This window comes from Podarcis vaucheri, assembly GCF_965113315.1.
Source record: "Podarcis vaucheri genome assembly, chromosome: 6".
Lineage (NCBI taxonomy): Eukaryota > Metazoa > Chordata > Lepidosauria > Squamata > Lacertidae > Podarcis > Podarcis vaucheri.
The window spans coordinates 25816767-25843862 of NC_138764.1; the positions used below are offsets into that span (position 1 = coordinate 25816767).

Below are 27096 nucleotides of genomic sequence, written 5' to 3' on the forward strand. Positions count from 1 at the left end.
ATAGTTGTTAAATTGTCTCAGCCTTAGTTAGAACACACAGCTCCCTTATAAAGTGGACAATGGAAGTAAAGAGAAGTGCAGCATTTTGTATACAGACACAATGGAAATTAAACTGGGTAATATATCTAAGTGGTTGGAGAGCATGTTATGCTACTCAATATCATGGTAACAACTTGTATAATTTCAAAAAAATATATAATTTTGTATTAGTCAAAAAAAATAATGGTTATATACCTGACACTAAAGGGTCGTATTCGCACAGCTACAGTCACTTTGCTGTTTTCTATTTTGAAAGGGTCTTCTTTACCACATATGTTCTGCATTAGAGTATCTTCTTTCTGTGAAGCAGTATATGTGGTATTTTCTTGCAACCTTCTATTTAGAGTAAATTCATTAGTACCAGATTTCTTGGCTGATATTGTTTGAGGACACAGAATCTTATTCTTTATGCTTGGGGCAGCAGGAGTCTTGGCATGCTGAGCAGCTCCACATCTGGGGGTGAATTTCATTCCTTCTGTTGAACCTTTCCTTGGTGTCTTCTGCTTTTCCAGATTTTCATTCTTAATAAATCTATTTTGCAGACTTTCAGTTCCATTTTCCTTACTGGAATTATGCTTTTCAGCTAGTTTTAATACAGACGTCCTTTCATCAAGTTTTCCTACAGTTAAGAATGATGGTCCAGGAACTTTGTTTTTACTCTGAGAATCACCAACAACTGTCTTGTATCTTAAAGGTGTGTAACTACCAGTAGCACTTGAACCATTCTGCTTAAAAGGTACATCACTTTTCATATCAGGATTTCTCTTTCCATCTGTGAGGCCTTGAAGTGACAAAAGGCCAGTCTTAACAAAAGGAGGGTCACTGCTGCTAATTTTTGGTGGAAACAATGTTTTGCCACTCTTCTGGGGAAGAGGGTCTCCTTTTTCTGCTCTGGCTTCGTGAATATTTGTTTTCTGCTTCTCAGTTGATGCAGTCCTTGTTCGGCGCTGCAGCGTCAATCTTTTTTCCACTCGTGTATTTTCACTGTCATGTGTTGTATTTGTATCAGATTGTTCTTTGCTCGTCACAGTTCTTCGTTGGAGTGTCAGCCTGCCTTCAGTCGTGGAAGCAGCTGAAGTGTCAGCCAGTTTGTTACAGGCTGAAAGCACATAGGTCGTATTTATTTCTTTGGTCTTACTCAGGGACTGTGACTGAGGATTGCTTCCCCCATTCTCCAGTGTGTGGGATGTAAATGTCTGTGCAAACCTGTTTCTAGCAATGACATTTTCTGGAGGATGCTTTTGTGAAGATCCACCAGGTGCACTAATATGGCTTTTCTTAGGAACAATATAAATAGGCATTGAGACCTAAAGCAAGCTGCAACTGCAGGACTGAAACTATCATACAAGCTCTTCTTGAAGAGTATACTTGACTTGTAATCTTATTTTCTCTACAGCACAGAATGTATCACTATGGGATCTGTTAAAAAAAGAAGAAGCTTTTATTATTTTCTGTTTATACTCAACTACTGTCATGCGGGTAATATACTAGACCCTATTTCCGTACCTATGCTGAAGGTAAAGTCTTCCTTGTAGGATGGATAAATCAACATTTAAAATAATTAGTTTAAATAGATTTTTAAATGATATTTTAGCATCAATTTCATTTTGTTTAAACTTCAATTTACACAAAATGCCACATTTAAAAAATAACTTAAGTGATTAATTTTATACTTCTCTTAAAACTCAGAATTCTCTGTCAAAGACAACTGAATTTATCCCTACCTTTCTATGGTAAAGGTGGATAAATAGAAACAAAATAGTTTACTTACTTTCATATATTACATGTATTGCAGCAAATTATGAATATTTAGAATTAAAAACATAACAGCATCTTTCCATCTCATGGATAATTGTTTTGCTCAGTCATTAACATAACTTGTTCAAGAGGGTTCAGAGTACAGTACTTGGCTTACAATGCAGAACATAGGAATCTTGATCTTTGACATCTTACCTTGCTTGGTTTCCTTGTATGCATACAGAAAGCCATTGTTACATTGCCTCTTACTTCTAAGTATATATAATACAGTGCCATAAAGTCACACAAACTACTTGCCTCAACATTTTAAGATAGTGGTTTGATTTAAAGCCATTATTTACATAGGTCTTTTTCATCACTTTAAATCAGTGCTTGACAGTTGGTGCTGGAGGGGAGGAAATTCCCAGGATCTGTGTCTGTCCATAGACAGCATTACTAAAATATCTGTCACTGATGTCTAACCCCACCCAGCCTTTGCCATTACTTGGCAATATTGTTGCCAAAGGGAAATAACGTTTTCCTGCCCATCTCATGTAAATCCTCTACCCAGAGAAAACGGGCGTCAAGCTGCCATGAGGAACCCATTTTTTTCCTGCCCATGTCCAGCCATCAGTCCAATCCAGGTTCTCCACCTCAAAACTTATACAAATCCTGTTCATATTCAGCCTCAGCTGCTAAGGGGGGGGGGGGAGGTAGTGCAAAGTGGAGTAAGTATTGGCCAAGTGAAGTGGTGGAAGACATTTCAGCTTAGCTACTGACACTTGATTTGTAGGTGAGAGGTGGGAAGCTAGCAAATTCCATCAGGCAACTTATTTCTGGTGATAGAAATGCTTGCTGCAGGTTTCAACAGGCAGGGAGCTGAAACAGCAAGATACAATTTGTGTGTGTGTGTGTGTGTGTGTGTGTGTGTGTGTGTGTGTTGTTTGTTACTGTTGCTTTAAAACTATAAAGCCACCTTAAGTAAGCATTGTGAAAGAAAAACAGGGTATGTAGAGAGAATGACTGTACTTTCCACCTGGTAGAGAAGTTTACAGTCTGTGTATAGAGTGAATATTTCTTCCATTTCAGGGTGAGGTGGGAATTTTATAATCGGTTAGGGAATGCGACCAGGAAATATCTGGCTTGAAGTTTAAGAGAAGGATTAAAAGCAAGCCTTTGGGGAAGCTCAGTGTTTGTGCCTTCGGGCGGGGCGGAAGAGCACCTATTAAGAATATCCGTTGAAGTAAACGATGCTTAGTTTTTGGTCCCTGCAAGAATAGCGTCCTCCCTCCGCATCAAATAGTAGGCAGAAGCAAAGGAGCCCCTTTCTTAAACAGGCACTAGACTGCAGGAAGCAGAAGACAAACCCTCTCCACTGCCAAAAAAAAGCCACACGTCCCGCATTTTTAAAGCAGGAAACCCAGGGGGGAAAGGACGACCTGACCTCTCGGAGAGAGCTGATACCTGTCCAGGAAGGATACCTGTCCAGCGACTCACCTGTCCTCAGGAGATCGACCAACAGCCCGTCCTCCTGCGGCGCCTCCTAAACTCTCCATTCGAATGCGCCGCCGCCGCCTGCTATTGGTTGAGACGGACGGTGAGGTCACACGCAGTCCCGAGAGGGAAGCCGGAGCAAGCCAGGCTGCTCGCGACATCTTCGGTTCTCAACGGAGCTGCGGCCATTTGCGGGGTGACGGATGCGCGGGAGAAGAGGCAGGGCGCCGTCGGCCTTTGCAGAGCGGGTGGGTGGCGTTTAAATGGAGACTCCGCTCCTTTCTTAGTGGGAAGAGCATTAAACGGAGGGCCGCCGCCACACTAATAGACCGAGAGGAGCAAGGTGGGGGGAAGCAGTGCCGTTCGTGCTTGCAAATCTAAACACTCTTAAATTATAGAATTAGAGAGTTGGAAAAGATGCCAAGGATCATCTAGTCCAACCCCCTTAAATGCAATCTCAACTAAATGATACTAGATGCGGGTGCTGTTTGTGTCTCCATTACGGAAAGTCTTCTTGTTTTCAGTTCAGTTTTTCCTGCTGACAAGATTCTGAGATTATTAAATTTTATTTATTAAATTTGTCGGTCACTTGCCCAGGGCAGCCCAAAGCAACATGCAGCCAAACCTTTCAGCCACAGCACGTACAGCTATTCAGTCGGGTTTTTCCACCCTTTTCTGGTACCTCCTGGTACTCCTCAAAATCCTGCCTTTTAAAAAAAAAAATTATTCAAAATTAAAACAAAACATTATCCAAAAACATATCATCCTTATTTTTTCCCCAATTTTTCCTCCCTCCGTCCCCCCACCCTCCCACACAACCCCCACCCCACCCCCGACTCCCCTCAGTTCCAGTCTTTGGTTTCTGAGAATGCAGTTTTCTGCATGTTACAAAGTTGCATAGATCCTCAAACTATTTAGCTGATTACTATCAATAAAAAGTTTGTGAATGTTTATTCAAAACCTGTCAAGGAGTCCAGTTCGTTTTGTTGCGTCTTCAAATACTTTGTAAAGGGTTCCCATTCATCTTTAAAGTCAGTTATCCTTGTCCCGTAGCTTATATGTCAGTTTTGCCAGTTCTGCATAATCCAGTCAATTTTTCTTGCCGAAGGCGCCCTGTGACTCTTAATATGAGAAGACAGAAAGTTGGTTGAGGTAGCAGCTTGCCTGCATCAGCACTCCCAGCAAGTGATGTTGGAATGCCCAAATGTGGGAACTCTTCCTTTTGGGCAGAGATCATGTCTTGCAAAGCTCACCAATGAGCTACAACTTCTTATCCACTTCTGTTGAACTTATCCACTTCCAGAGGGAAGAGACTACTACTCACTGTCAAGCTAGTTAGCTCATGTGTTCTCGTTATGTATTTTTATGTTGTGAACCGCTGTGTGATATTGGGATGAAGGGAGGTATACAATTTTTTATAAATAATTATAATGGTAACTCCTGACCTCACAGCAAGGGTAGTAACCTCGGTCTCAAGATACGATACATACGATATATCTTTATTGTCATTTCCCATACAGAACGAAATTGGAAAAAAACTACATCAGACATTCAAAACCAACAAGCCTGCTATCCCAGCCTGGTTAACCCCCTAAAAACTCTGGTACCCCATAATTAAATACAGTGGTACCTCGGGATGCGAACGGGATCCATTCCTGAACGGAGCGCAAGAAAAACTGATTTAGATGGATATACAAAAATATGCAAGAATTATGGATAAATAAATAAAAAATTTGGAAGAGGAAGGAGGGAAGTTATTGAATGTATGGGTATAATGAAAGATGCAAATGTAGAAATGTAAAACCTGAAAACTTTAATTACAAAACATTTTATAAAAAATATTAATTTCTCATCTGAAAAAAATGTATCACAAAAGAGAAGAATTAGAGTATTTTGAAAAAAGCTTGACCTAACACTTTTTTTGTGGGATGAGGTTTCACAGATGAGAGTTCATGATATCATTTGACCAGTTGAATTAGGACTTCCATGTGACCAACATTTTATTATTTAAAAAAGTTAAAGAGATTTGAAACAGGGGCAGGGAAATTGCTGCATTCTAATAAGGAACACTTCATGTGAAACTGCTTTATAGCAGCTCAGACAATCTAACCCAGTATTATAAATTCTGCCTGGCCTTGTATTTTATTTTTTTAAATGATTTTTGGCCCTATTTTTACCATGGGTAGTACTGGGCTGACTGGAAAGTGAACTTCAAGTATCCAGCTATACTTCAATTTCCCCGGAAATTGGACTGCAACCTCTGGACTGCAAATGGGGATATTTTAACTGATCTTCCTAACAGTTAGACTTTATTATTATTATTATTATTAATAATAATATTTATTTGCCGCCCATCTGACTGGGCTCCCCCAGCCACTCTTGGCTGCTTCCAACGAATCAAAACACAACACGACATCAAAAATTAAAAACTTCCCTAAACAGGGCTGCCTTCAAATGTCTTCTACAAGTCAAATAGTTGTTTATTTCCTTAACATCTGATGGGAGGGCGTTCCACAGGACGGGTGTGACTACCGAGAAGGCTTACTTGAGTCTCCTCTTTCTTATTCTTTCCTTGGCCCTCCTCTTGGACATTCCTCAATGCCTCCAATACTCTCTTGCCAACCACCACAGCAAACAAACTCAGAAGAGACTGGATTGTCACATACCCCACAGCCCCTCTGCTTGTCAGGCACATGGCTAACCCCCCTTAGTTGGACAAGGTCTAAATTTAAAGAAGTGCAGAGCATCCGGAATCAACTCTTTCACCCTTCCTGTGCTCAGCACTGGCCATTATGGTTGCCTGAACTAAAAGGGTCTGAGTGCCCAGTAACCATCTTGATGGTATGCTTTATCCAACTCTTGTCTATAGCACGTTTGCTCTGGTCTCCTCATCATACTTGTCCTCTGCAAGGACAGGAGACCACAACCTTTTGGGTTACTGGATGGTAAATGGATGGGAGGCTAACCGATTGCCACACGTATGCTGCTTAGGGTCCCATAGCAAAAGGTGATATAACAGTGAATTACATGTTACATTTCTTGCAAGGGAAACCCAGATCTTTAAGATGTGCATATTCCGTTTAAAGTTCATGATGCTACGTATTTTACTACTTAATACTGAATACAAAATATGAAGTATAAAAGCATTCTCATAACAAAGCTTGCTGGACGACTTAAGTCACTCTTTCAGTCTAATAACCTTGCAGAAGGCCCATTAAATTTCAAGGAAAAATATTAAGCTTTTGCTTTAACTCTACGATCAAAATCAGTAAGTCTTCAAAATGCTAAAATTTGGTTAGATTACGCCCCCAAGTTAAAAATTCATCACTTAGTCGTACAAGTTGTACAAAACAGTTGTATTTAGAAGGACAGTATCACTTGTTACTTCTGAGAAGAGCTTTTGCTGTGTTTTCTAATAACGTCCATAAGATTGTCACTCGTTACAAGGCCATTCTGAGATTGTTTACTTCGCTGCTGTTCTTTCCTCTTCTGGTCATGTAGATATGGGGAATTTAATAACTGGGGTGGGAGAATAGTGCCAGTTGGTTTAACACGCTTCACAACATCCCAGAAAAGTTTCTTGCTGCTGTTATTCACAAAGGTGATTGCAGTTCCACTGTGACCCAGCCGGCCTGCTCTTCCAACCTGAAAATAAACAACTGTATTTAAATTTGGCCCAATTATCTGTCTCATGAAACCAAAAGAATCTCTCAGGTAGCTGTAATCCTCAGATTATTAAGGTTTACAATCAAAGTTTAGTTTCTGTACAGTCAGAAAACCTCCCTCTCTTATCTCAAGTAGCAAATTCTGCTACCTTCCAGAAGGGCCAGAAACTCTGATGAACAACCAGTCATTCCACCAGAGGTTGCTCAAGAGTAGCAGTGTTAACCACTGATAATCAAATGTTTTTCCATTATTTTGTATGCTTCTCACAGAGCTTATAGAGTTAAAATGCAACCAATAACTATTAAATTGAATAGTACAGCAGAAAAGTATATTCACCTGGTGTACGTATTCATCCATACTTGATGGCATGTCAAAATTCACGACCAGCTTAACGTTGACAAGGTCAAGTCCACGTCCCAGGACTCCAGTGCTTACGACAACTTCATACTTGCCTTGAAATAACCCCTAATGCAAAGCATATAGAAACATCATTTCAGCTTCCTTGAAACTGTCTTGTTGTTAAGGTGCAAGATGTAACTAGAAATAAATATTAAACATTAAGAATTCTGTTGCTTGTCTTGTAATCAAAAGTTACAAGACAAGATTTCCAACAAAGGAAATTAAGCTGCAGAATTCACAGTGAAGCCAAATCCTGAACATATTTCAAAAGGAAACAAAAAAGAGCAACAGGGCAACAAGCAAAAAAATAAAAACTTTTAAATATAAAGTATTTAAATAGAACTAGAAGCTAGCTCCTCTCAGATATATACTCTGAACTTGAACTCACAGTCAGTCTAGCTGCTGCTCTGAATGTTCAAGTATGTTTAAAAACATTAATGATAAACTGCATCTCAAACTAGGTGGGTAAGCTGTGGCTCTTCAAATGTGGTTGGACTCCCATCAGTCACAGCCTCCATGGTTAATGGAATTGTAGCCAAACACCGTCTGGTTGGCTGCAGGACCCCCACCCCTGATCTAAAGCCAGCCTTACTAATATTACTGCACACTAAAAGCCCCAGGCACCCTGTTCCCCCTGCTGACCACTATTTTCAATATACCCTCATGGAATATGGTTGTAGCCCTAAAATTGTACGTGGATCAGATCAAGTAATTTTCCCAGACCACTGATGAATTCCCAGAATGAGCATGGCAACAGGGTCAGCAAATTATTATTATTATTATTATTATTATTATTATTATTATTATTATTATTATTATTATTATTTCTGTGGATAGCTCAGTCCATAGAGCATGAGACTCTTAATCTCAGGATTGTGGATTCAAGCCCCATGTTGGACAAAAAGATTCCTGCAAGGCAGGGGGTTGGACTAGATGACCCTCATGGTCCCTTCCACCTCTACAATTCTATGATTCTACTTATTAAAATCTGTGGATTTCAGGGTGGTTCATAACATAGAAATGCAAGATAAAAAACACAAAATACGTAATAAAAACAAAAACAACCCAATACCCCCCCGACAGCCACATTTAAAAGGGTATCGGATGTTAATCAGCCAAAGGCCTAGTCAAAAAGGAACATTTTAACCTGGCACCTAAAGGTGTACAATGAAGGCGCCAGCCAAACCTCCCTAGGGAGAGCATTCCACTGCATAAAAGGCCCATTCTTAGGTTGCCACCCTCTGGACCTCTCGTACAGGAGGAATACAAAGAAGGATCTCAGATGATGATCTCAGGGTCTGGGTAGGTTCACATGGAGAGAGGCATTGCTGCTTACAAAGTACAGCTTAATTTGGTTGGAGAGCAGCATCTGTGCAGCAATCCAGAATGCTGCACAGAACAGAACTGTGATGGATTGGAACCTATACAAAGCAATCATGACATTCACAGAAAATTGCAACCTGTTTTAAAAATGTGGCAAGAAAGTACAAATAATTCAGCGGTAAAAGCCTATACACATCTACTCAGAAGTAAATTCAGCAGAGTTCAATGGGACTTACTCCCAAGTAAATGTGTACAGGACTACGGCCTTAAGAATAGGAATCTTTTAGAAAATGGGCATCAGAGATATCTACAAACCTGTAATATGGCAGTTCTTTCTATCTGTGATTTATCAGCATGCATAGAAATTGTTTGCAAGCCTGTAATTTTATGTACAGCATCGCTCAGGAGATCTGCACCCAGTTTGCATTCTACAAATACCAGCACAGGAGGTTTGAACAGTTTCTTATCCTAAAACAAAGCAAAGTCTCATTTAAAGTCTTGCATGATCAACACAGTTACCAATGACACTTACAACTCTTTCTCTTAATTAGTGTGTATACATTCTACTGAAACGATGTCAATTTAAAAAATGTTACACGTTTCCCAATTTCACATTTCAGATATATATCCTTTATTATCAGATTAAGGGATGGTTTCGAGTGCAAATCTAGATATTTTTTACTTAAATTATAATATTCATTGACTCAGCCATGGAAGGTTTTAAAAATCATCAGTAAGAATTGGAGGCAGAGTGGTATCACATTGTCCTAGTACCCAGAAACATAAGAAGAGTCTGGCTGCTCAGGCCAATGTCCCATCTCGCCCAATATCCTGTTCTTTCAGCAGTCAGTCAGATGCCTGTGGGAAGCTGTAAGCAGGACCCTAGCACAGGAGGTCCTGCAGTTTCCAGCAACTGGTATTCAGAAGCATACAGCCTCCAGCCACAGATGCAAAACATAGCCACTGTGACTAGTAGCCACTGAGAGCCTTCACCTCTTCGAATTTGTCTAATCCTCTTTTAAAGCCATCCAAGTTGGTGGCTAGCACTGTCTGCTGTGGGAGCAAATTCCAGAGTTTAACTATGAGCCGTATAAATAACTACCGTATTTTTCACTCTATAAGACGCACCAGACCACAAGATGCACCTAGTTTTTGGAGGAGGAAAACAAGAAAAAAAATATTCTGAATCTCAGAAGCCAGAACAGCAAGAGGGAACGCTGCGCAGTGAAAGCAGCGATCCCTCTTGCTGTTCTGGCTTCTGGGATAGCTGCGCAGCCTGCATTCGCTCCATAAGATGCACACACATTTCCCCTTACTTTTTAGGAGGGAAAAAATGAGTCTTATAGAGCAAAAAATACGGTACTTTGTTTTGCCTGTCCTGAATCTTTCAACAATTATGAGAGAGGGAGAAAAGCCTTTCTCCAACCACTTTATTCATGCCATGCATACTCTTACACAGTTCTATCATGCCACCTCTTACTTGGTTTTTCTCTAAACTATAAAGCCCAGAATACTGAAATGGTTCCACATTAGGGGAGTTGCTCCACTCACTTGATCATTTTGGTTACCCCTTTTGAACATTCCTGTTGACCTTCATAAAACAAAAATTCTAATGAGAAGGAAACTTTGCTGTCTCACATGACTACAGCTAGAATTCTATATGGTACGTACTGGAATGTTAAGCATATTGCTAAACTGAGGGAGCTGTGGGAGGTGGCAGAGCTGAACAGAGTAACATGGCCCTTCCAAGTCTGCCAAGCTTGTGTAATATTAACAAGTTTAAAGTAGATTGTGCAGGTATCTTTGAAATGCTGTTAAAAATGGAATCCTGTCGGTGATATTAGCATTACTGCAGCTTTTGCACGGTTATTTCTATGTATTTACCAAAATAAAATATCCTATTTCTGGCAAGAGGATGAGAGTATAAACAATACACTTGCACTAGGATAATAGAACTGGATGCTTTTTCTTTTTCACTATTCTGTATCACAAACTGCTTTTAACCCTCAGTTTAAAAAGCAGTTTGCCATATAACATGCTAGGGCTTCTGTTTGGGGGGAAAACATAGGTAAGGGTTGCTACCGCTACCTCCTTTACCTGGAGTAAGGTCCACTGAATTCAATAGAACTGAATTCTGAGTATGGATGGTTAGAATTGCAAAGGAACTTTTCATTGGATCCCAGCCATGATGCTTTGGATCCTGCCTATTTCTAAACACGTCAACACTGGGTTACTTAAATGCCTCTCAGAATCACAGATTATAAAGTACTGAAAATGCAATAATAAGCTAATGAATGCCACCAATAATACTGAAACAATAAACATTTTGTTTCTTCTTCCACAAGTTTCAACAAAAGCATTGGCTAAACTGAATTGCAGGGACGTGTTTATGCCTCTCTGCTGGGGAGCTCTCAAGAACTAAGCTGCATCAGATAAACAGCCATTTTCCAGTTTCTCTCCTCCAAATCTGCAAAGAATCACAATTTGTGGAAGAAAAACAACAGGTTCTCCCTTCCAAGGATACTAACATTTAATATTTCAAAAAGCTTTTTCTTTTTGGACGGTTCTTCTACCCACAAGATAATCTGGCGAACGTTGGAACATGGCTGGTTCTTTTCTCCGATGGTTATTTTCACTGGATTTTGCAAAAGTCGATTGGCCAGCTGTTCAGTGCCGAAAGGCATTGTGGCAGACACCAGAATAGTCTGACGGTCTGTGGGGATATTTTCCAAAATGTCTAAAACCTGCTGCTGGAAGCCCATCTTTAACATGGTATCAGCCTATGTTAAAGAAAGAGAGAGGGGGGGGGACAGACCAGTAAGCATTAACATTCCATTGTAGGAGCAGAGGTGAGGAAATAAAAGATTAATTCACTTTCCTTGCCAGCATAGTCAGAAGAACAGCCTTGCTGGATCATTTGGTGCAGCATCCCATTTCCTACAATGGTCAGCCTCTAGGGAGCCTACAAGCAGGAAATGATAGCAATAGCCCACTCTGGCTGTTGTCCCCCAATGATTTGTATGCAGCCTCTGACCCTGGAGGCAAATTATATTCCCACCATAACTAGTAGCCTTTGATAGCCTTATCCTCCATGAGTTTGTCTAGCCCACCAAATGCAGCCCTTGGAAGGATGTTCAAAAGGATTTGCAGCCCTGAAAAAAGGTTCCCCAACCCTGCACTATGCCTATTCACAGCACCTTCCAGTTCTACTTTATGCTTCTCTTTCCTGCCAGCAACTCACTACAGTGGTGCCTCACAAGACGAAAAGAATCCGTTCCGCGAGTCTCTTCGTCTTGCGGTTTTTTCGTCTTGCGAAGCAAGCCCATTAGCGGCTTAGCGGCTTAGCGCTATTAGCGGCTTAGCGGATCAACTGATAAGCGGTTTAGCAGCTTAGCAGATCAGCTGTTAAGCGGCTTAGCGGATCAGCTGATAAGCGGCTTATCGGATCAGCTGTTAAGTGGCTTAGCAGCTTAGGATCAGCTGATAAGTGGCTTAGCGGCTTGGGAAAAAGGGGGGGAGGGAAAAAACCCCGCAGGAACTCGCAAGACATTATTGTCTTGCAAAGCAAACCCATAGGAAATTCGTTTTGCGAAGCACCTCCAAAACGGAAAACCCTTTCGTCTAGCGGGTTTTCCGTCTTGCGAGGCATTCGTCTTGCGGGGCACCACTGTACTGTCCAAAATGCACACTCGTGTCTACAGCGGCTGCTCCCACTTTGCAAAAAAAGTGACCTAGATGCTTAATCCGCAGGTGTGCTCTCATCTCTTCCTTCCTGACACATAAATGGGCCAATACACCATCTGAACTGCATTCCAAGCATACCATGCACTAGCCAAAGTACATACACATTGCATGTACTTGAAATCTACTAGTGGTCACCAGACAGAAATCAAGCCATTTCAACCATTGTTATTTCATATTTAAGTAATACCCATATATATATATTGTGTTTTGTCCCACCATGTATACTTACTTCATCCACTACGACAATTTTAATATTATGGACTTGAACGGAGCTTTGCTTTAGAATTTCTAGCAACCTTCCTGGTGTAGCTATGATAACCTAACAGAAAGAGGGTGGAGGCAAAAACACCAACATTAGAAATAAAATCAATGATCAGTGCTTCATCATTATTATTTATCGTTTTTTATCCTTTCATTCCTCCCAAAAGAACTCAGTGTGGAAAACAACAAAAGGTCAAAAAGAATACTTTTTGCCCCTTGCAATAATAAAACAAAATATCCACTCTGCTAAATATTTTCAAGGCTGCAAGAACCAGTATTTTCCAGTCATCAAATACTTGGGTAAACAGGAATGTTTTTGAATTCTACCTAAAGGTTAATGAGGGTGGCAGGTGCACCTCACCAAGGAGGGCATCCCATAAGCAGGGAACTATTACTGGCAAGGCACTATAAAGGGGTCAGCACCCAACACCAAATAAGGCCTCCCTTGCCAATTGTAAAGCCCAATATGGTTGATACTGGGGCAAGCATTTTTTTAAGGACTTGAGACCCAATCTCTTCAACAAGAGCTGATGTTCTGGAAGCCTTAAACAACGAAATCAGTACCACCTCTAGTTCTTTGCCATATACGGTACTTAAAAAAAAACCCCAGAAATCACAGCAGCAGATTTTACCTTAACATTTTGTTTCAGGCGATGAAGCTGCGGTGGTAATGGCAATCCTCCAACCAGAAGAACAGTTCTCATGTTGGGCAGTCCAATCATGAGCTCTTTAGCTTGTTTCTCTATCTGTATAGCTAACTCCCTCGTTGGCGTCAGAATAAGAGCAGATGGGGTTTCTGCCTGAAGCAGAAAGTGGGGAAAAGTTGTGAGTTGCCAATCTGCATTCTCAATTAAAAGTATCAGATTAGGGGAAAATAAGAGAACAGTTACTGTAATTCATATCAGATTAGCTCAACAACATCCTTTTCATTCAGATGTCAATGGAGACGACAGCAAATAGTCACAGTGTAACATTAGAAACTGTGGAAATCTACTCCCACCCTACTAAGACTGTTAAGTACAGAAATAAGAGTAAGTGGACAAACTGTTACAGAGTATTTCTGAATACTAGAGCACTCTTCAGTGGTTATCCGTATGAACTGGTAAAGCAAATGAAAAAGGGGCTGTGGGACAGGGCTTTTAGGTCACTGCCCCCTGCTTGTGCCAGTTGCTCAAGAGTTCAGCTGTAATTTCTGCAGCAGAAAACCTTTTCTACTTGTGGCTGCTGCCTGTGTATTTAGAAGCCTGAAAGGGTTTGAAGTCACATGGGGAGCCTCAATGTGTATAAAAAGATCCCCACTGCAGAACTGCAGCTGAACTCTTGAGCAACAGGTGTAAGCAGAGACACTGAGGACCATTTTAGGACAATTGGCAGATTTAGTAATTGTATCGTTTATCCCGTCAACTGACAGGTATACAGTTGAAAGAATATATTAGATATTCTATCAGTTTGCACTGTACTGTTGTCCAAACATTCACTTTTTGCACGTCAACTGACATAAGTTCAAAGAAGAAACAAACAGCTAAAAATAATTTCTCCAGAATTCTCAGTGCAACTAAGGTTGAAATTCAATGCAGAGTTTCCCAAAGAGAAATCCCCTTGAATGCACTGGGATTTACTTCTAAGTAAACATGTACAGGAGCGTGCTGCACAATTCCCACAGCTTTTTGAAAATGCAGGTTTAAACTTTACCTCTCCCAAGGCTTTAATTACAACAGGAAGCAGGAAAGCAGCAGTTTTTCCTGAGCCAGTGTCAGCCGTGGCCATGATATCCCTGCCCAGTAATCCAACTGGGATCATCTGCATTTGGACAGGAGTTGGGACTTCATAGCCTGATTTTTTCAAATTGGTGTTTAAAATTTCAGGGAAGCCACAGTGTTCAAATTCTACAATAGGTCTTGCAACTTCTTGACCTTGAACAGCAATGCCTAGTTGCTGCTTTAAGTTCTCAATCTGCTCCTCTTGAAGGCTTAGCACAAATGGATTCTCTTCATAGACGTAAGTACCATCAAGTAACGTGGACCGAGTCTCTGCTTTTTCACAACTGCTAGCAGATTTTGAGTTTTCCTTTTCCTCTTTGATATGTAAAAGGTGTTTGGCTTTGCACTCCAAGCTACAAACATCTTCGTCAGTCTTGTCACAGATGTATTCCCCATAACGACCACAAACCACACAGACAGGTTCCCCAGGCTGTGGCCAACGCTGCATTTTGCTGAAAGATTTTATGGGATCCTCAGCAAGAGAAGAGTCCTCATTGTTTGCATTTTCCAATGTTGCTTCAGTAAGAGCTGCAGCTGAATCCAGAGAGATGTGCAGCTCAGTGTCTCTTTTCATTGGTTCAGACAAGTCACTCTCTGAGCTTGGCATGTCTTTTGTATCTGACTTAGCATCTTGGAAGTCTGTGGCATTTTCAAGTGAGGATTCACTTGGAGATGGCTTATTTTTCTTAGTTACGCAGGTCCCCTCATCACCAGCATTCCTCTTGACTTTAATAGACCTTGGAACAAACATTCTTCAACAGCCTGTAATGAAAACATAGAATATGTATTACTGCTCAAATCTGATAAAGTAGGATTTCAGAATAATTCAGGGACTACTAAAATGCACTCCAATAGTCCAAAACTTAATTATGAAGCATAACAAAATATATTAATGCCATTGAAATGGGAGTTACTGCAACAGCTATCTGAAAGCTTCAACTAGCTTCAACAGGCTGTAATTTTCCATTTCCTGACAGAGAACGTTCTCTTGCAGCATGATGCTGCAGTCATCTGCACAGTGCCCCTATTCACTTATGTATTCATAATTTGGGCTTTTAATTCTTAAAACAATTTACCCAAACAATAGCTCCCGAGGGAGCTATTCACTGCACAAGGCTGACAAGTTGTTCCCTGCCGAAATCGCCATAGCAGCCTCAAACTCAGACAACATACTGCTTCTTAGAAAGGCTTAGGCTGTGTGAGGTACATTTAAATGACTCACCCACACAAGAATCCTGGAAACTATACTTGACACATTGACAAACTACGGTTTCCAGGGCGTGAGATTTAAACATGCTTCGAATGCATGGCGTGTATATGCAGCCTTACCTTACTTCTGAGCAGACGAGTGCAGGGCTTGTGCTGTTAGCAGCAAAGAACGACACAGCCCCGAAGAGCTGGGTGTTTGTTTGTTTTTGTGGCACAAGCTTTTCCGAACTACTAGAACCAGTTCACCCAAAAGCATGCATTATTTGCAGGCTAGACAAGCTCGCATAGAAGTCTATGGGGCAGTATGGGACGATTCTGTTCAAAGCTAAGAGCAAGCAAAGCGACTGTTCCCGATGCAACACAATCACCTACGTGGTCGTGGTGGAGAAGCAAAAGCCTCCGGGCTCTAGTCCGACAGTCCCCGCACCTCCCTTGACCCTGACGTCTCCAGGTACCGTAGCTTGATGGTCTCCCGGCGCAGCAGATGGTCCTCCGTGGGTTTTGCAATGTTTTGTGGCCGCTCTAGGCATTCAGCACCGGGGCGGAAGAGACGTACAATAAGCTCCGTACTTCCGGTTCCTGTTTGAATGTGCATGGCAGGAGCTGCGGGGTGGTGGAAACCGAAGCAGATGGATAAGGTTCCTTTGTAGTGGTTTCGGGATGGTCGTGCCCATTCCCCCCGCACCCCCCGAAAGTGATTTGGGTGATTGGCTTTTGGAAGAGAGAGGGAGCTGGAGTTGGGGGTTTTAAAAGGAAAGTAGCTGGGTATGGAAGCAAAAAAATAAAGAAGGAACTGGGTATGAGGAAGGTAAAGTTCAGCTTACAGAACTGATTTCTTTTTTTTTCTTCTTAATTTTTGAAAAGTTTTTATTATTAAAATAATTCAGCATTAATACAGACATATTGCGAATATACAAGCATACAAACATACATTTCATACAATACTTAAAAATGTTCAAACATACCTACACTCAATCCCACAGATAATTCCTTTTCCCATCACCATCCATCACCCCTCACCCCACCTTTGTGTTAGACTTCCAATCTACTCAATTGCAATTTCTTTCCACTTCTTTTACTTTCTTTCACACCTTTCTTTCACTTTTAACCTAATTTCATGCTTCTTTTTCTATTACACATTGTTATGGATCTTATTTAGTATTTCAGTATTTAAAACGGAACTTGTTTATTCTAATAGGAGTTCTTTGGTTCACAAGGAGGAATCGCAATGAGTGTGGGCTCCTGTGTCTCCTCAGCCCCAATCATACTGGCAGAAGTTGAGCCCACATTCAGATTATCTAGAAAAAAGGGGGGAAACCCCAGAAAAAGAGGTGTTGTGAAAGGGGCAGTTGGAAGGAGGGACTGCAAAAGGTAGCTGTTTGCTTGGTCAGAATGAAATGGAAAGGAGTCTGGGACTGATCTTTTGTAGACTTAACAACCTAACCATACACACTTTGCTCACAGGTAAGGCACACTGTGTTCTTTGGCCCCTACTCCTAGGTAAAATATGGACACTCCCTGGAAAGGAAGCCCAGCTGAACACAGTGAGATATTTTGAGTAACATACTAGGTCTGCACTGCATGCATAGCACATATGTTTGATGCCTGTGCCAAGGTAGAAATGAAGCAAAGGTTTTAAGAAATTCAGCATCACTGTATCTCCATAATGGTCGTTGTACCTGTTTGGACACTATAGGACCATCTGACTTAGCTTGTGTTCTTGTCACTGGACTGTTGCTTTAGCTTCCTTATTTATGTGTGTATTTCAGGCTTTTCCCCTCTGCTTTTTCAGTCCAAAAGACATTCAGAGTGGCTTTCAAAAATCAGTAATAAAAAGACAGTCCTGCTTTTGGGCTTGCAACCTAAAAGACACAACACAAAAGTAAAGAGTGTTGCGAGAGAGGAGAGTAAAACAAAACAAATTCGAGCATTTTTTTCTTAAGCTGAAATGGAAGCAGTAGAATGAAAGTAGGAATCAACCTGCTTCAAATCTGTTCCTTAGCTTCCACAAACTGATGAAAAGGCTCTTTCCAGGTGAAGCTGAAGGATGGAAAAGTCTGTTAGAATTGATAGTTGGGCATGGATGACACTACTTTGCTCAGGATAAACTTCTTAAGCACAAACTTTCTTGCTTTCCTTCTGAGGCAACCTGATGGAAAAGATAAGCATAGATCCTCAGATGTTTTGCTCTTTGTGGCTACTGAGTACAGAATGCTCAGTCTTCATTAGACTATTTTGCGGAGTTCTGCCTTAGGAGGTTTCCTTTATAAAATACATGGGTTTACCTAGGCCTGCCAGTACCTCCCTCTTGTTCATGGATGGCATGGTTTTTTTGCTACATGGTTTTGGCACTTGGAGAATGAGTTTGCTGTTAGTATACAGTATATGATTATGATTAAGTCTTCTACTGCAGATCAAGCTCTTGACTGCCCTTCTGCTCACTGATCATATACATTCTAACTGGGTTGTCACTACTTTTTCATTCACAGACCAAGGCACATTATTTTTCTTGCTTAGGACTCCTATATTTAGAGTTGTTGGAGGAACACTGACCCTAAACAGATGACCAATTTATCAAGTGCTAATATTTTCTAGGGCCGTAGATCAGTGGAAGAAGAGGTTCCCAGGTTAGCAGAACATAGTTAGCTGTTTTATATCAAGTCAGACCATTTGGTGCATCTAACTCAACATTGTCTACAATGATTGGCAGTGGCTCTCTAGGGTTGTAGAGTTTCTCCCTTTCCCGCCAAGAGATGCCAGGGATTGAACCTGGAACCTTTGGAATGAAAGGCAGATGCTCTGCCACTGAGCTTCAACCTAATTCCAACCAGGGCTGGGGAAAACTCCCCTTTCATAGAATCATAGAATTATAGAGTTGGAAGGGACCCAGAGGATCATCTAGTCCAAGCCCCTGTAATAGATAGATAGATTCTTTATTGTCATTACACAAGTGCAACATTGCACAAAGTGCAACGAAATTGGATGCCATCCCTTAAAACAACAAAAGCAAGACAACAACAGGCACTGGACCTCTCTATTCATAATCCAGGAATATGCAGCTCTCCCATACGGGGATGAAACCTGCAACCTTGGCATTATCAGTAGCATGCTCTAACCATCCGAGAGCTGCTGTCACTCAGTGCAGACAATTCAATACAAGCAGCTTCCTTTAGCTATGTCTACCACAGATTTGTCTACTAATCAGAATTAGTTTTTTTAAAAAATCATGTCTATAATGTATAATGTAATGGGGGGCAGTTATCAAGTGGCACAGCTTCCTCACATTTACCACTGGGTGAGCTGGTCATCAGTAGTCACTCAATGTAATAAATGATGTAGCGATCTGCATTTGGTTTCCTTTGAAGTTTAAGTAAAAGCAACAAAGAATCTTCTAAGCTTACAAACTAGCATAATGGCATATGTTTTTTTGTTGACGAGTCTACTTCCATCAGTTGTTCTTAGAGCTGACCCACCATTAGGCAGAGCAAAGTGATTGCTTCATGCAGCATATGAGAGTATGTGTGAGGATGAGTGCACCTACCTCTAAGATGGCTTGATGTACTCAGAGAATAGGAGAGGACACTAATTTGTCCACATTGTTGAACTAGGAGTTAACTGCCCATCTGGTTGACTTGTAGTTAAATGGAAGAGAGTGACATATTCTCATTTGCCTCGGGCAGCAAAATGCCTTGGCTGACCCTGGATGTTCAACTGGTTTCTTGCTTTCTAGCTCCAAAAACACATCTTTTTGGAACAAATTTCTGTATAGATTGTACACTTGTGCAGTTCTTGTACTTTTAGAAAGCCGGTTGTATAAATTAAGGTATTGCCATACTCAGTTTTTGCATCTGATGAAATAGGCTAGCTGTTGCCTTGGAAACCCACAATTGCTGTAATGATTCAATTAAAGGTGCTACTGCACTTTATATATTCTGTACCCGTATTATCGCTCTTGGCTTATTTAGTTTAGCAGGGCTTACAAATGGACCTTGTTTTGCACCTCCCACCCTTTATCTCTAAGTAACATATGTTTGCCACTTTTTTCTCCTTTTCACTTGCCTACTTGTTCCTTTAGCAGTGGCATGATAGGAAGGAAGCCAATAGGAGCTGCTTTCTACGTCTCCATGCCAGGACATGTTAAATTCATTCAGTGTAGGAAAAGCAAAAAAAACATGCTCTAAATACAGGTACAGTGGTACCTCAGGTTACATACACTTCAGGTTACATACGCTTTAGGTTACAGACTCCGCTAACCCAGAAATAATACCTCGAGTTAAGAACTTTGCTTCAGGATGAGAACAGAAATTGTGTTCCGGCGGCGCAGTGGCAGCAGGAGGCCCTTTGCTAAAGTGGTACTTTAGGTTAAGAACAGATTCAGGTTAAGAACAGATCTCCGGAACGAATTAAGTACTTAACCCAAGGTACCACTGTAGTTATACTAAACTTAGCTATGATGCTCTGTATATATTAAATAGTAGCAGCCATATATTTAATATTACATTAATTTAGCCTTATTAATGCTTATTTTATTTTTCTTTGACTGAGTCTGTTACTTTTGTGGAATGCTCTCCCCAGGGAGGTTTGTCTAGTACCTTCCTTATAGCACATTCATTCCTCTTCAACCAGGCCTTGGGCTGATAAATATTCTACAGCCTTTTAAATGTGTTTGTGGGAGGGGAGTTATTGTTTTGTTGTTTCTGTTTTAACTATTTCTCGGTACTTTTATCCAGGGCTTTTTTTAAGCCGGAACTCACTGAAACTCAGTTCCGGCACTTCTCGGGTGGGCACCATTGCCATTATAAGAGAAGAAGGGAGGTGTTCACCTTTTCCTAGAAAAAAAGAACTGCTTTTATCTCGTTTTTATCACGTGAACTGCCCTGAGATCTTTTGATGAAGGGTGGTATATAAATCTAATAAATAAAAATTAAAAATAAATAAATAAATATTTAGATTAGGTTTAGTCTTTGTGTGGTGGATTTTATTAAAGTGTTATCACGTACTTTATTGCATCTGCCAGGGCTAGATTGTTGAGAGAGGGTCTAGTCCTTTCATTTTCACACAGAACATCTACAGTGGAAACGGTTGGCTACTCCAGTCCATAGCCTCAGAGATGCAATGGAATCCTAAGCAAGTTTACTCAGAAGCAAGTCCCATTCTGAAAGCATGGAATAAGTCCCACTGAACTCAAGAGGACTTTGTTCTGAGTAAATGTACATAGGACTGCACTGTACATTTATTATTAGTTTGATTTGTTAACCTGTTCTTCACGCTGAGATCCCAGGGTGGATCACAACTATGTAAATACAACATTTAAAACAGTTTTTAACAAATTAGAAAGGTAAATATACAGAGGTCAAAGGCCAGGATATCTTCAGCATTCAGTGAAAACTCTGTAAGTTAAGTTGCCAGATGCAAGACTATGGGGAGGGAGTGTGATAACTTAGGGGCTGCCACAAAGAATGTCTTGTCCCAAACCACCACCACCCTGCCAAGCTTTTAAGGGCCAGGGAAATGCCAAGATGGCCCCCTCTACTTATCTTAATACCTAGAGGGTCTGTAGAGAAGGGGGTGGTATTTCAGATATTGGGGGCCTAAGTCATTTAGGGCTCCAAACACTAACATGAACTGGGCCTGAAAACGAACTGGCAACCCATTCCGCTGTTTTAAAGCTGAGGTTATATGAGATCTAAATGGAACCCCATCCAGTAATCTGGCACTGCATTTTGGACTGGTTGAAGTTTCCTGAGTTTTTGTTCAAGGCCAGCCCCACATAGAGTGCGTTGCAGTAATACAGTCAGTAAGTTACCAGAGCATGGCGTATAGAGGCCAAGTCATTTCTGTACGAAAGGGGCCATAGCTGGCAAACTAGCTGGAGCTGGTGGAAAGTACTCCAATCCCAGTACTCCAGTGACATAGTTGAATCCAGGAGCACCTGCAAGCTATGGACTGCATCTTCCAGTGGAATACAACTCTGTCCAGGACTGGTCAACTGGAAAACTCAGAACACATAACACATGTCTTTTTCAAGATTCGGCTTCAATTTGTTGGCTCACATCTAGCCCATCACTGCCTACTAAGCACTAGTCATAACACCTCAACAGCCTCTCCTAATTCATAAGGAACAGAGAGATAGAGCTGGGTATCATCTACATATTGATGACACATCACTGCAAATATCCTGATGACAGCTCTCAGCGGCTTCATATAGATGTTAAATAGCATAGGGAGAATCTACACTCCTAGCTTGCTCTCCTTTCTCCCCAGTAAATTTTGTATTATTTCTCTCTTCTTTTTAAAACATAACAGCTCAGAGGGGTGATATTTGTTTTAAAACGGTATAAATTTAAAATTAATTATTTAATAGTCAAGCAAAAAAATCAACAGCAGTTTAATGAGTCAAATAGTACACCTTCCAGGTGCACTTACTCAGCTGGCATGATACTGCACGAGGAAGTTGCTAATTGGGATAATAAATTGTAACCTAAGGGTAGATACTATCTGCAAAATGTACCTGTCTAGCTGGCATAGATGACAGTCTGCCTGGGACCCTGGAATACAGAGCTTTTGTGCCTTGTGTTGGATTTTGACCTGTGGGAAATGAGTATTTTTTTTTCACAAGAAAAATGGACAGATCACAAATAGAATGAATATGCTTTTTGCATAGCAAAAATATTAATGGACAGAACCCCTCTTTCCCCAGTGAGTTTTTTTTCTCTCTCTCTCTCTTTTTATGTTCTCAAGAGGTTCTTTGGATCCTAGCCAAAAAAAGTTGAATTTAATTGTTCCAAAATTAATGTACAATTGGTATGTATGTTCCTATAAAGTACTGAGTAATGGCATGGGTAGACAAACTAAGGCCCGTCTGCTGGATGCAGCCCAATCGCCTTCTCAATCCAGCCCGTGGACGGTCCAGGAATCAGTGTGTTTTTACATGAGTAGAATGTGTGCTTTTATTTAAAATGCATCTCTGGGTTATTTGTAGGGCATAGGAATTCGTTCATGTTTTCCCCCAAAATATAGTCTGGCCCCCCACAAGGTCTGAGGGACAGTGGACCGGCCCCATGCTGAAGAAATTTGCTGACCCCTGGAGTAATGGCCATTGGAATAGATATATTTTTCATCTTACTTTTTTGTATATCCAAGTGCTTCATATTTAATGGTCACAATTTAGCCCTATTCAGGTGTTCTAAATTCCTCGCATGATAAGGAAAAGTGAGGACAAGTATGCAACTCTGTCCACCCCCACCCCCCTGCTCTGGCATTTTCCCTCCTACTTGCAGCAAGAAATCTTCAAAAATAGATGCATCATTATATTTTCCTATGCAAAAGATACAATAAAAAGGGAACATTGAAAACTCCCTAGCTTATATTGCAGCAGCTGCTCAGATGCTGTATGCAAAGTATTGGGAATGACCAAAAATACTGCAGATGGATGAATGGATTAATAAAATGTGAAAGTATACTGTAATAGCTAAATTTACGAACTCTGTGAGACGGAGAGGAACGACGTCAAACATTAGATTTATTTATAATTAAGTGGAAACCATAGATACAATTTTGGACTCAAATTCTTTATTTCCAACAATGCAACATTGCAATAATGAGAGAAAATGCAATAGTGATTAGTTATGACCTTTGTGAAGTTAGAAATCTCAATATTTTTCAGTGCCCTGACATACATGTATTTTGGGGGTATAGCATCTCTTTTGCATTTGATAAGTGTTATACAGTTTGTTTTGGAAGAGTATCAGGTAGTTTTTCAGTACCATATAACCATAATAGAAAAACTACATTTAAAAAATGTGTCTCAAGTGTTGCTCTCCTTTAGCTGTAAATTAGCCAGAGGAAACACCCTTTCTCTTATTCATACCCCATTGCCTGAATGTATCAACGTCTTCCGGGCATTGCCTGTGCCATACTTTATCTGTATTATACCTAGCTCAAGAGTAGCTTTAATAAGTCAGTCCACTAAAAGTATCAAAGCCTTCCGTTAACAAATCTCAGCAAGTTTGGGCATTAGATCGTTCTGAACTATCCCCTCACAAAAGTGAGGCTTTTTTGAAGCCAGAATAAGCTGATCCTAGAAAAGCAGGTTAAGGCAAGTATCAAATGGTTTGTCAGCTAAATACACTGCAAGGGTGGAGGATTACATTCATAATATGTTGTGTATTATGGGCTAAGCTACCCATCTCTAAGAGGGAAATAGAGATTATTTGAATCAGTCATCTTAACTCTATTTGCAGTGATGAAAATTATATGTTTCAGCTGGAGTAAAACTTGGAAACAAGATCTTACGTGTTTTAGAAATCCATTCTTATCTTACTCAGTTTTGTACCAGTATACAGTATAAAACATAAAGTGTTTTAGAAGATGAGTTGATAGTCGGATAGTGGTGTGTTGGAAATGGTTTGTCCATTTGATTATTTGATCTTGTGAAACACAGTAGCTCAGCAGCAAGCATCAGCACCAGTTCAGAAGGATGGCAACAGTCGGGAGACTTGGGTGAAAGCTGGGGGTGCAGTGACAGTATCTGCATTCTGAGGCAGCTGCCTCACTTTGCCTAATGATAGGGACAGACCTAAAAGATTAATTTTGAGAAACAAAATTAGGCAGCAGTGTATCTTGACATGGAAATGACTTGATGTTGAAATTTAGTAAGGCTAAGGCTGAAACATTCAATTTAGCAGCAGTTTTCACTTTGGTATTTATTTAAGATCCCATAAGTACTTCAAGGATTACATCAGGAAGGTTAATAACACTGCCTGTTACAGATAAAAGGTGTGTGGTAGTTGTGATTATTGTGTAGCGGTCAACACATTTTCTAGTACAGTATGTGTTTGAGGTTTGTCCAAGGGAAATGAAATGAATGAGTGCTTTCTGTTCTCAAATAATTGGTGGTTCATTCCTGATGGAATGCATTTCTATTTTTGACAATGTGCTGCATACTATTTCAAAATAATGACAGTGAATTATGACATTTCTACATCTCTTATTTGCATGGCAAGCTGGAAAAATGTTACGAAAGGACACATTCAAGGTTTCATTCATCTCACCCAATGAACTTATTAAATTTATGTGTTTGCTCCTATTGATATATGTATGTTAAGGTTCCCATTTTAAAAATATCATAAAAGAGCCCTGTTCAATAAGAGCAAAGGCCTATCCAGTCCAGTAGCCCATTACCAAAGAAAACAACTTTGTGGGAAACCCACAAGCAAGCACAATAGTTCTCAGGCAGCCCATATTTACAGGCATGCTTTCTCTGATCCTGGATATACTATCTAACTATCATGGCTAGTAGTGTTTGATAGCCTTGTCCTCCATGAATTTGTATAGTTTAACTATGTGCTGTGTGAAGAAGTATTTCCTTTTGTCTTTTTTTAATCCTCCAACATTTAGTACCCTGGATGACCCCAGGTTTTAGTATTATGCCCCTCTTACCTGGAAAGCCATCCAAAATTCACCTCTAGCTTTAATTTCTGCTGTTTGCCCAACCAGGACCTCATGCTTTTTGCTTAAATTATGGGAGACATGTAACAGCTAGGTTTTATTTATATATATATATATAAAGAGGAGTGGTGATTGCTTCTTTATTTCAGAATCCTAGCTGCTTAATTTGGTATTTCAGCACTGAGCAGAGACTTATTCAATCTCTTACCTTGGAAGTGAGTCTGGAGGCTGACCTTATGGCTGCAAGATCCAGCCTAGTATTTGTATTTTATTGTTTTATATTTGTCCTCATAACCCACCCCCATTTCATAGTGTAACATCTTGCCTGATAATGAGTATAGTGGTACCTTGGTTTGCAACCGTTTTGGATTACAACGTCAAACCTGGAAGTGTGTGTCCTTTTTTTGGATTACAACCCCCCCTTTTTATTACAACCCCCCCTTTTTTGGAGGCCCCATTGGCAAAAGGGCACCTTGGGTTACAACCTGTTTTGGTTTACAACCAGACCTCTGGAACGGATTATGGTTGTAAACCAAGGTACCACTGTTATTGGATAATTAAAACTCTTGTCACGATTTTGTGACGTTTTGTTTTTTTGGACCTGTTTTTTTATGGACAAACACCCCCTTGCTTTTTAATATAGTTTTTAATATTTCCAACAGAGCAGCAATTGCTGTGCCTCATGATCTGTCATCATCTGCAGTAGTGATTCCTAGTTTTCTCATGAAGCAACCGTTCAAACCCCGCCCCCAATGTGTTATATAGAGATCAATAAAATATTACATGGCTCCGAGCAAAATCGTTTCTATCCAATACACAAACAGTAAAGGTAGTGGTGTTGGCCCATAAGAAAAAATCCATACTACGGCACAACCTTTATTAGGCTCAACAAAAGGTCACAAAATAGTGTGCAAGCCTTTGTGTTATCAGGAACTCTTCATTAGGCTAGGTGATAAACAGAGCAATGGAGAGAGGGGAAACAATACTTGTTTGTTTCATGGAAGAATGGAGAGAAATCAAGTTGACAGTTGGATTGTATATTTTCAAAGAAGAGGCAACAACCATCGTACGTTCCTTTTCTGTAGCAGTGTTAGGTTCAATCTGAATCCTGCAAAGCTCCTTGCACAGCTTCATTGGAAGGCCCCTTCCTTCCTCCTACTTTCTGTCTTAAGACTATGACAAGATGCAGACTCCATGATCTCACCATTAGCCAACTTCCTCACCCACATGTTGCTTTCTTTACTGGGATTTACATGAAAGTGATACGTGTATCACAATTTTTGCTAGTTGATGTTACAGTGTGCCCAGATTCTGTGCAGCAATACTTTTAAATAAGTCCCACTTAATTCAATGGGGCTTAGTCCCAAGTATATTGTTGTTGTTGTTGTTAGCTTATATACTGTTTGAATGGGGGGGGGACCTCAAGAGCTATTTATGCCATAAAATTTCTATACTGCTTGGTTGTGGAAAAAACCTCAAAGCAGTTTAAAAGAAAGCCTATAGATTTTACGTAGAAGTTTAACTGTGTTGAGGGCAGATTTACTCCCATGTAAGTACATAGAATTGCAGGCCTATAGCAACATCCTATTGTGTACAATGGTACCTCGGAACTCAAATGCAATCCATTCTGGAAGACCGTTTGACTTCCAAAACATTCGAGTTCCGAGGCACGGCTTCCAACTGGCCGATAGCTAGGTTTTTGCACAGCGGAAGCTGCATTGGACATTTGTGTTACGAAGAACGTTCGAAAACTGGAGCACTCACTTCTGGGTTTTCTTCGTTCGGTAGCCAAAATGGAGCCGCTCGAGTTCTGAGGTACCACTGTACACTTATTCTGAACTTTATCCTATTCTCACTGGGTTTTATTATCCTCTTTCCTGGGTGTACGCGCCCTTAAAATAAATTGTACATCTATTTAAGTAGACATATATAGGATTGCACTATTAGCCTTATTTCATAGATGTTCCAATTAAGGTTGCCAATCCCCCCCCCCGAAGGCCTTGTGTGCCTTTAA

General features: G+C 40.6%; 2 protein-coding genes across 10 annotated transcripts in view; both read right to left on the reverse strand.

The window, feature by feature from the left end:
- The window catches only part of KIF14 (kinesin family member 14), a 29597-nt gene extending 26069 nt beyond the window's left edge, over positions 1 to 3528 (reverse strand). For 2 of the 3 annotated variants that reach the window (XM_082225411.1, XM_082225410.1), the window contains exons 1-2: positions 3274 to 3528; positions 235 to 1458 (exon numbers count right to left, since the gene is read on the reverse strand). In XM_082225411.1, coding sequence (XP_082081537.1) covers positions 235 to 1340 — 1106 coding nt within the window. In that variant the 5' untranslated portion in view covers positions 1341 to 1458; positions 3274 to 3528. The remainder of the gene's footprint in view (positions 1 to 234; positions 1459 to 3273) is intronic. The other variant, XM_082225409.1, reaches the window with a different exon arrangement.
- Positions 3529 to 6329: 2801 nt separating this feature from the next.
- The window catches only part of DDX59 (DEAD-box helicase 59), a 32105-nt gene continuing 11338 nt past the window's right edge, over positions 6330 to 27096 (reverse strand). For 2 of the 7 annotated variants that reach the window (XM_082225481.1, XM_082225479.1), the window contains exons 3-13: positions 22144 to 22220; positions 17613 to 17781; positions 17312 to 17494; positions 16005 to 16235; positions 14356 to 15185; positions 13296 to 13463; positions 12632 to 12721; positions 11187 to 11438; positions 8974 to 9126; positions 7273 to 7401; positions 6330 to 6915 (exon numbers count right to left, since the gene is read on the reverse strand). In XM_082225481.1, coding sequence (XP_082081607.1) covers positions 6652 to 6915; positions 7273 to 7401; positions 8974 to 9126; positions 11187 to 11438; positions 12632 to 12721; positions 13296 to 13463; positions 14356 to 15174 — 1875 coding nt within the window. In that variant the 5' untranslated portion in view covers positions 15175 to 15185; positions 16005 to 16235; positions 17312 to 17494; positions 17613 to 17781; positions 22144 to 22220 and the 3' untranslated portion in view covers positions 6330 to 6651. The remainder of the gene's footprint in view (positions 6916 to 7272; positions 7402 to 8973; positions 9127 to 11186; positions 11439 to 12631; positions 12722 to 13295; positions 13464 to 14355; positions 15186 to 16004; positions 16236 to 17311; positions 17495 to 17612; positions 17782 to 22143; positions 22221 to 27096) is intronic. The other 5 variants (XM_082225482.1, XM_082225480.1, XM_082225484.1 and 2 more) reach the window with 4 other exon arrangements.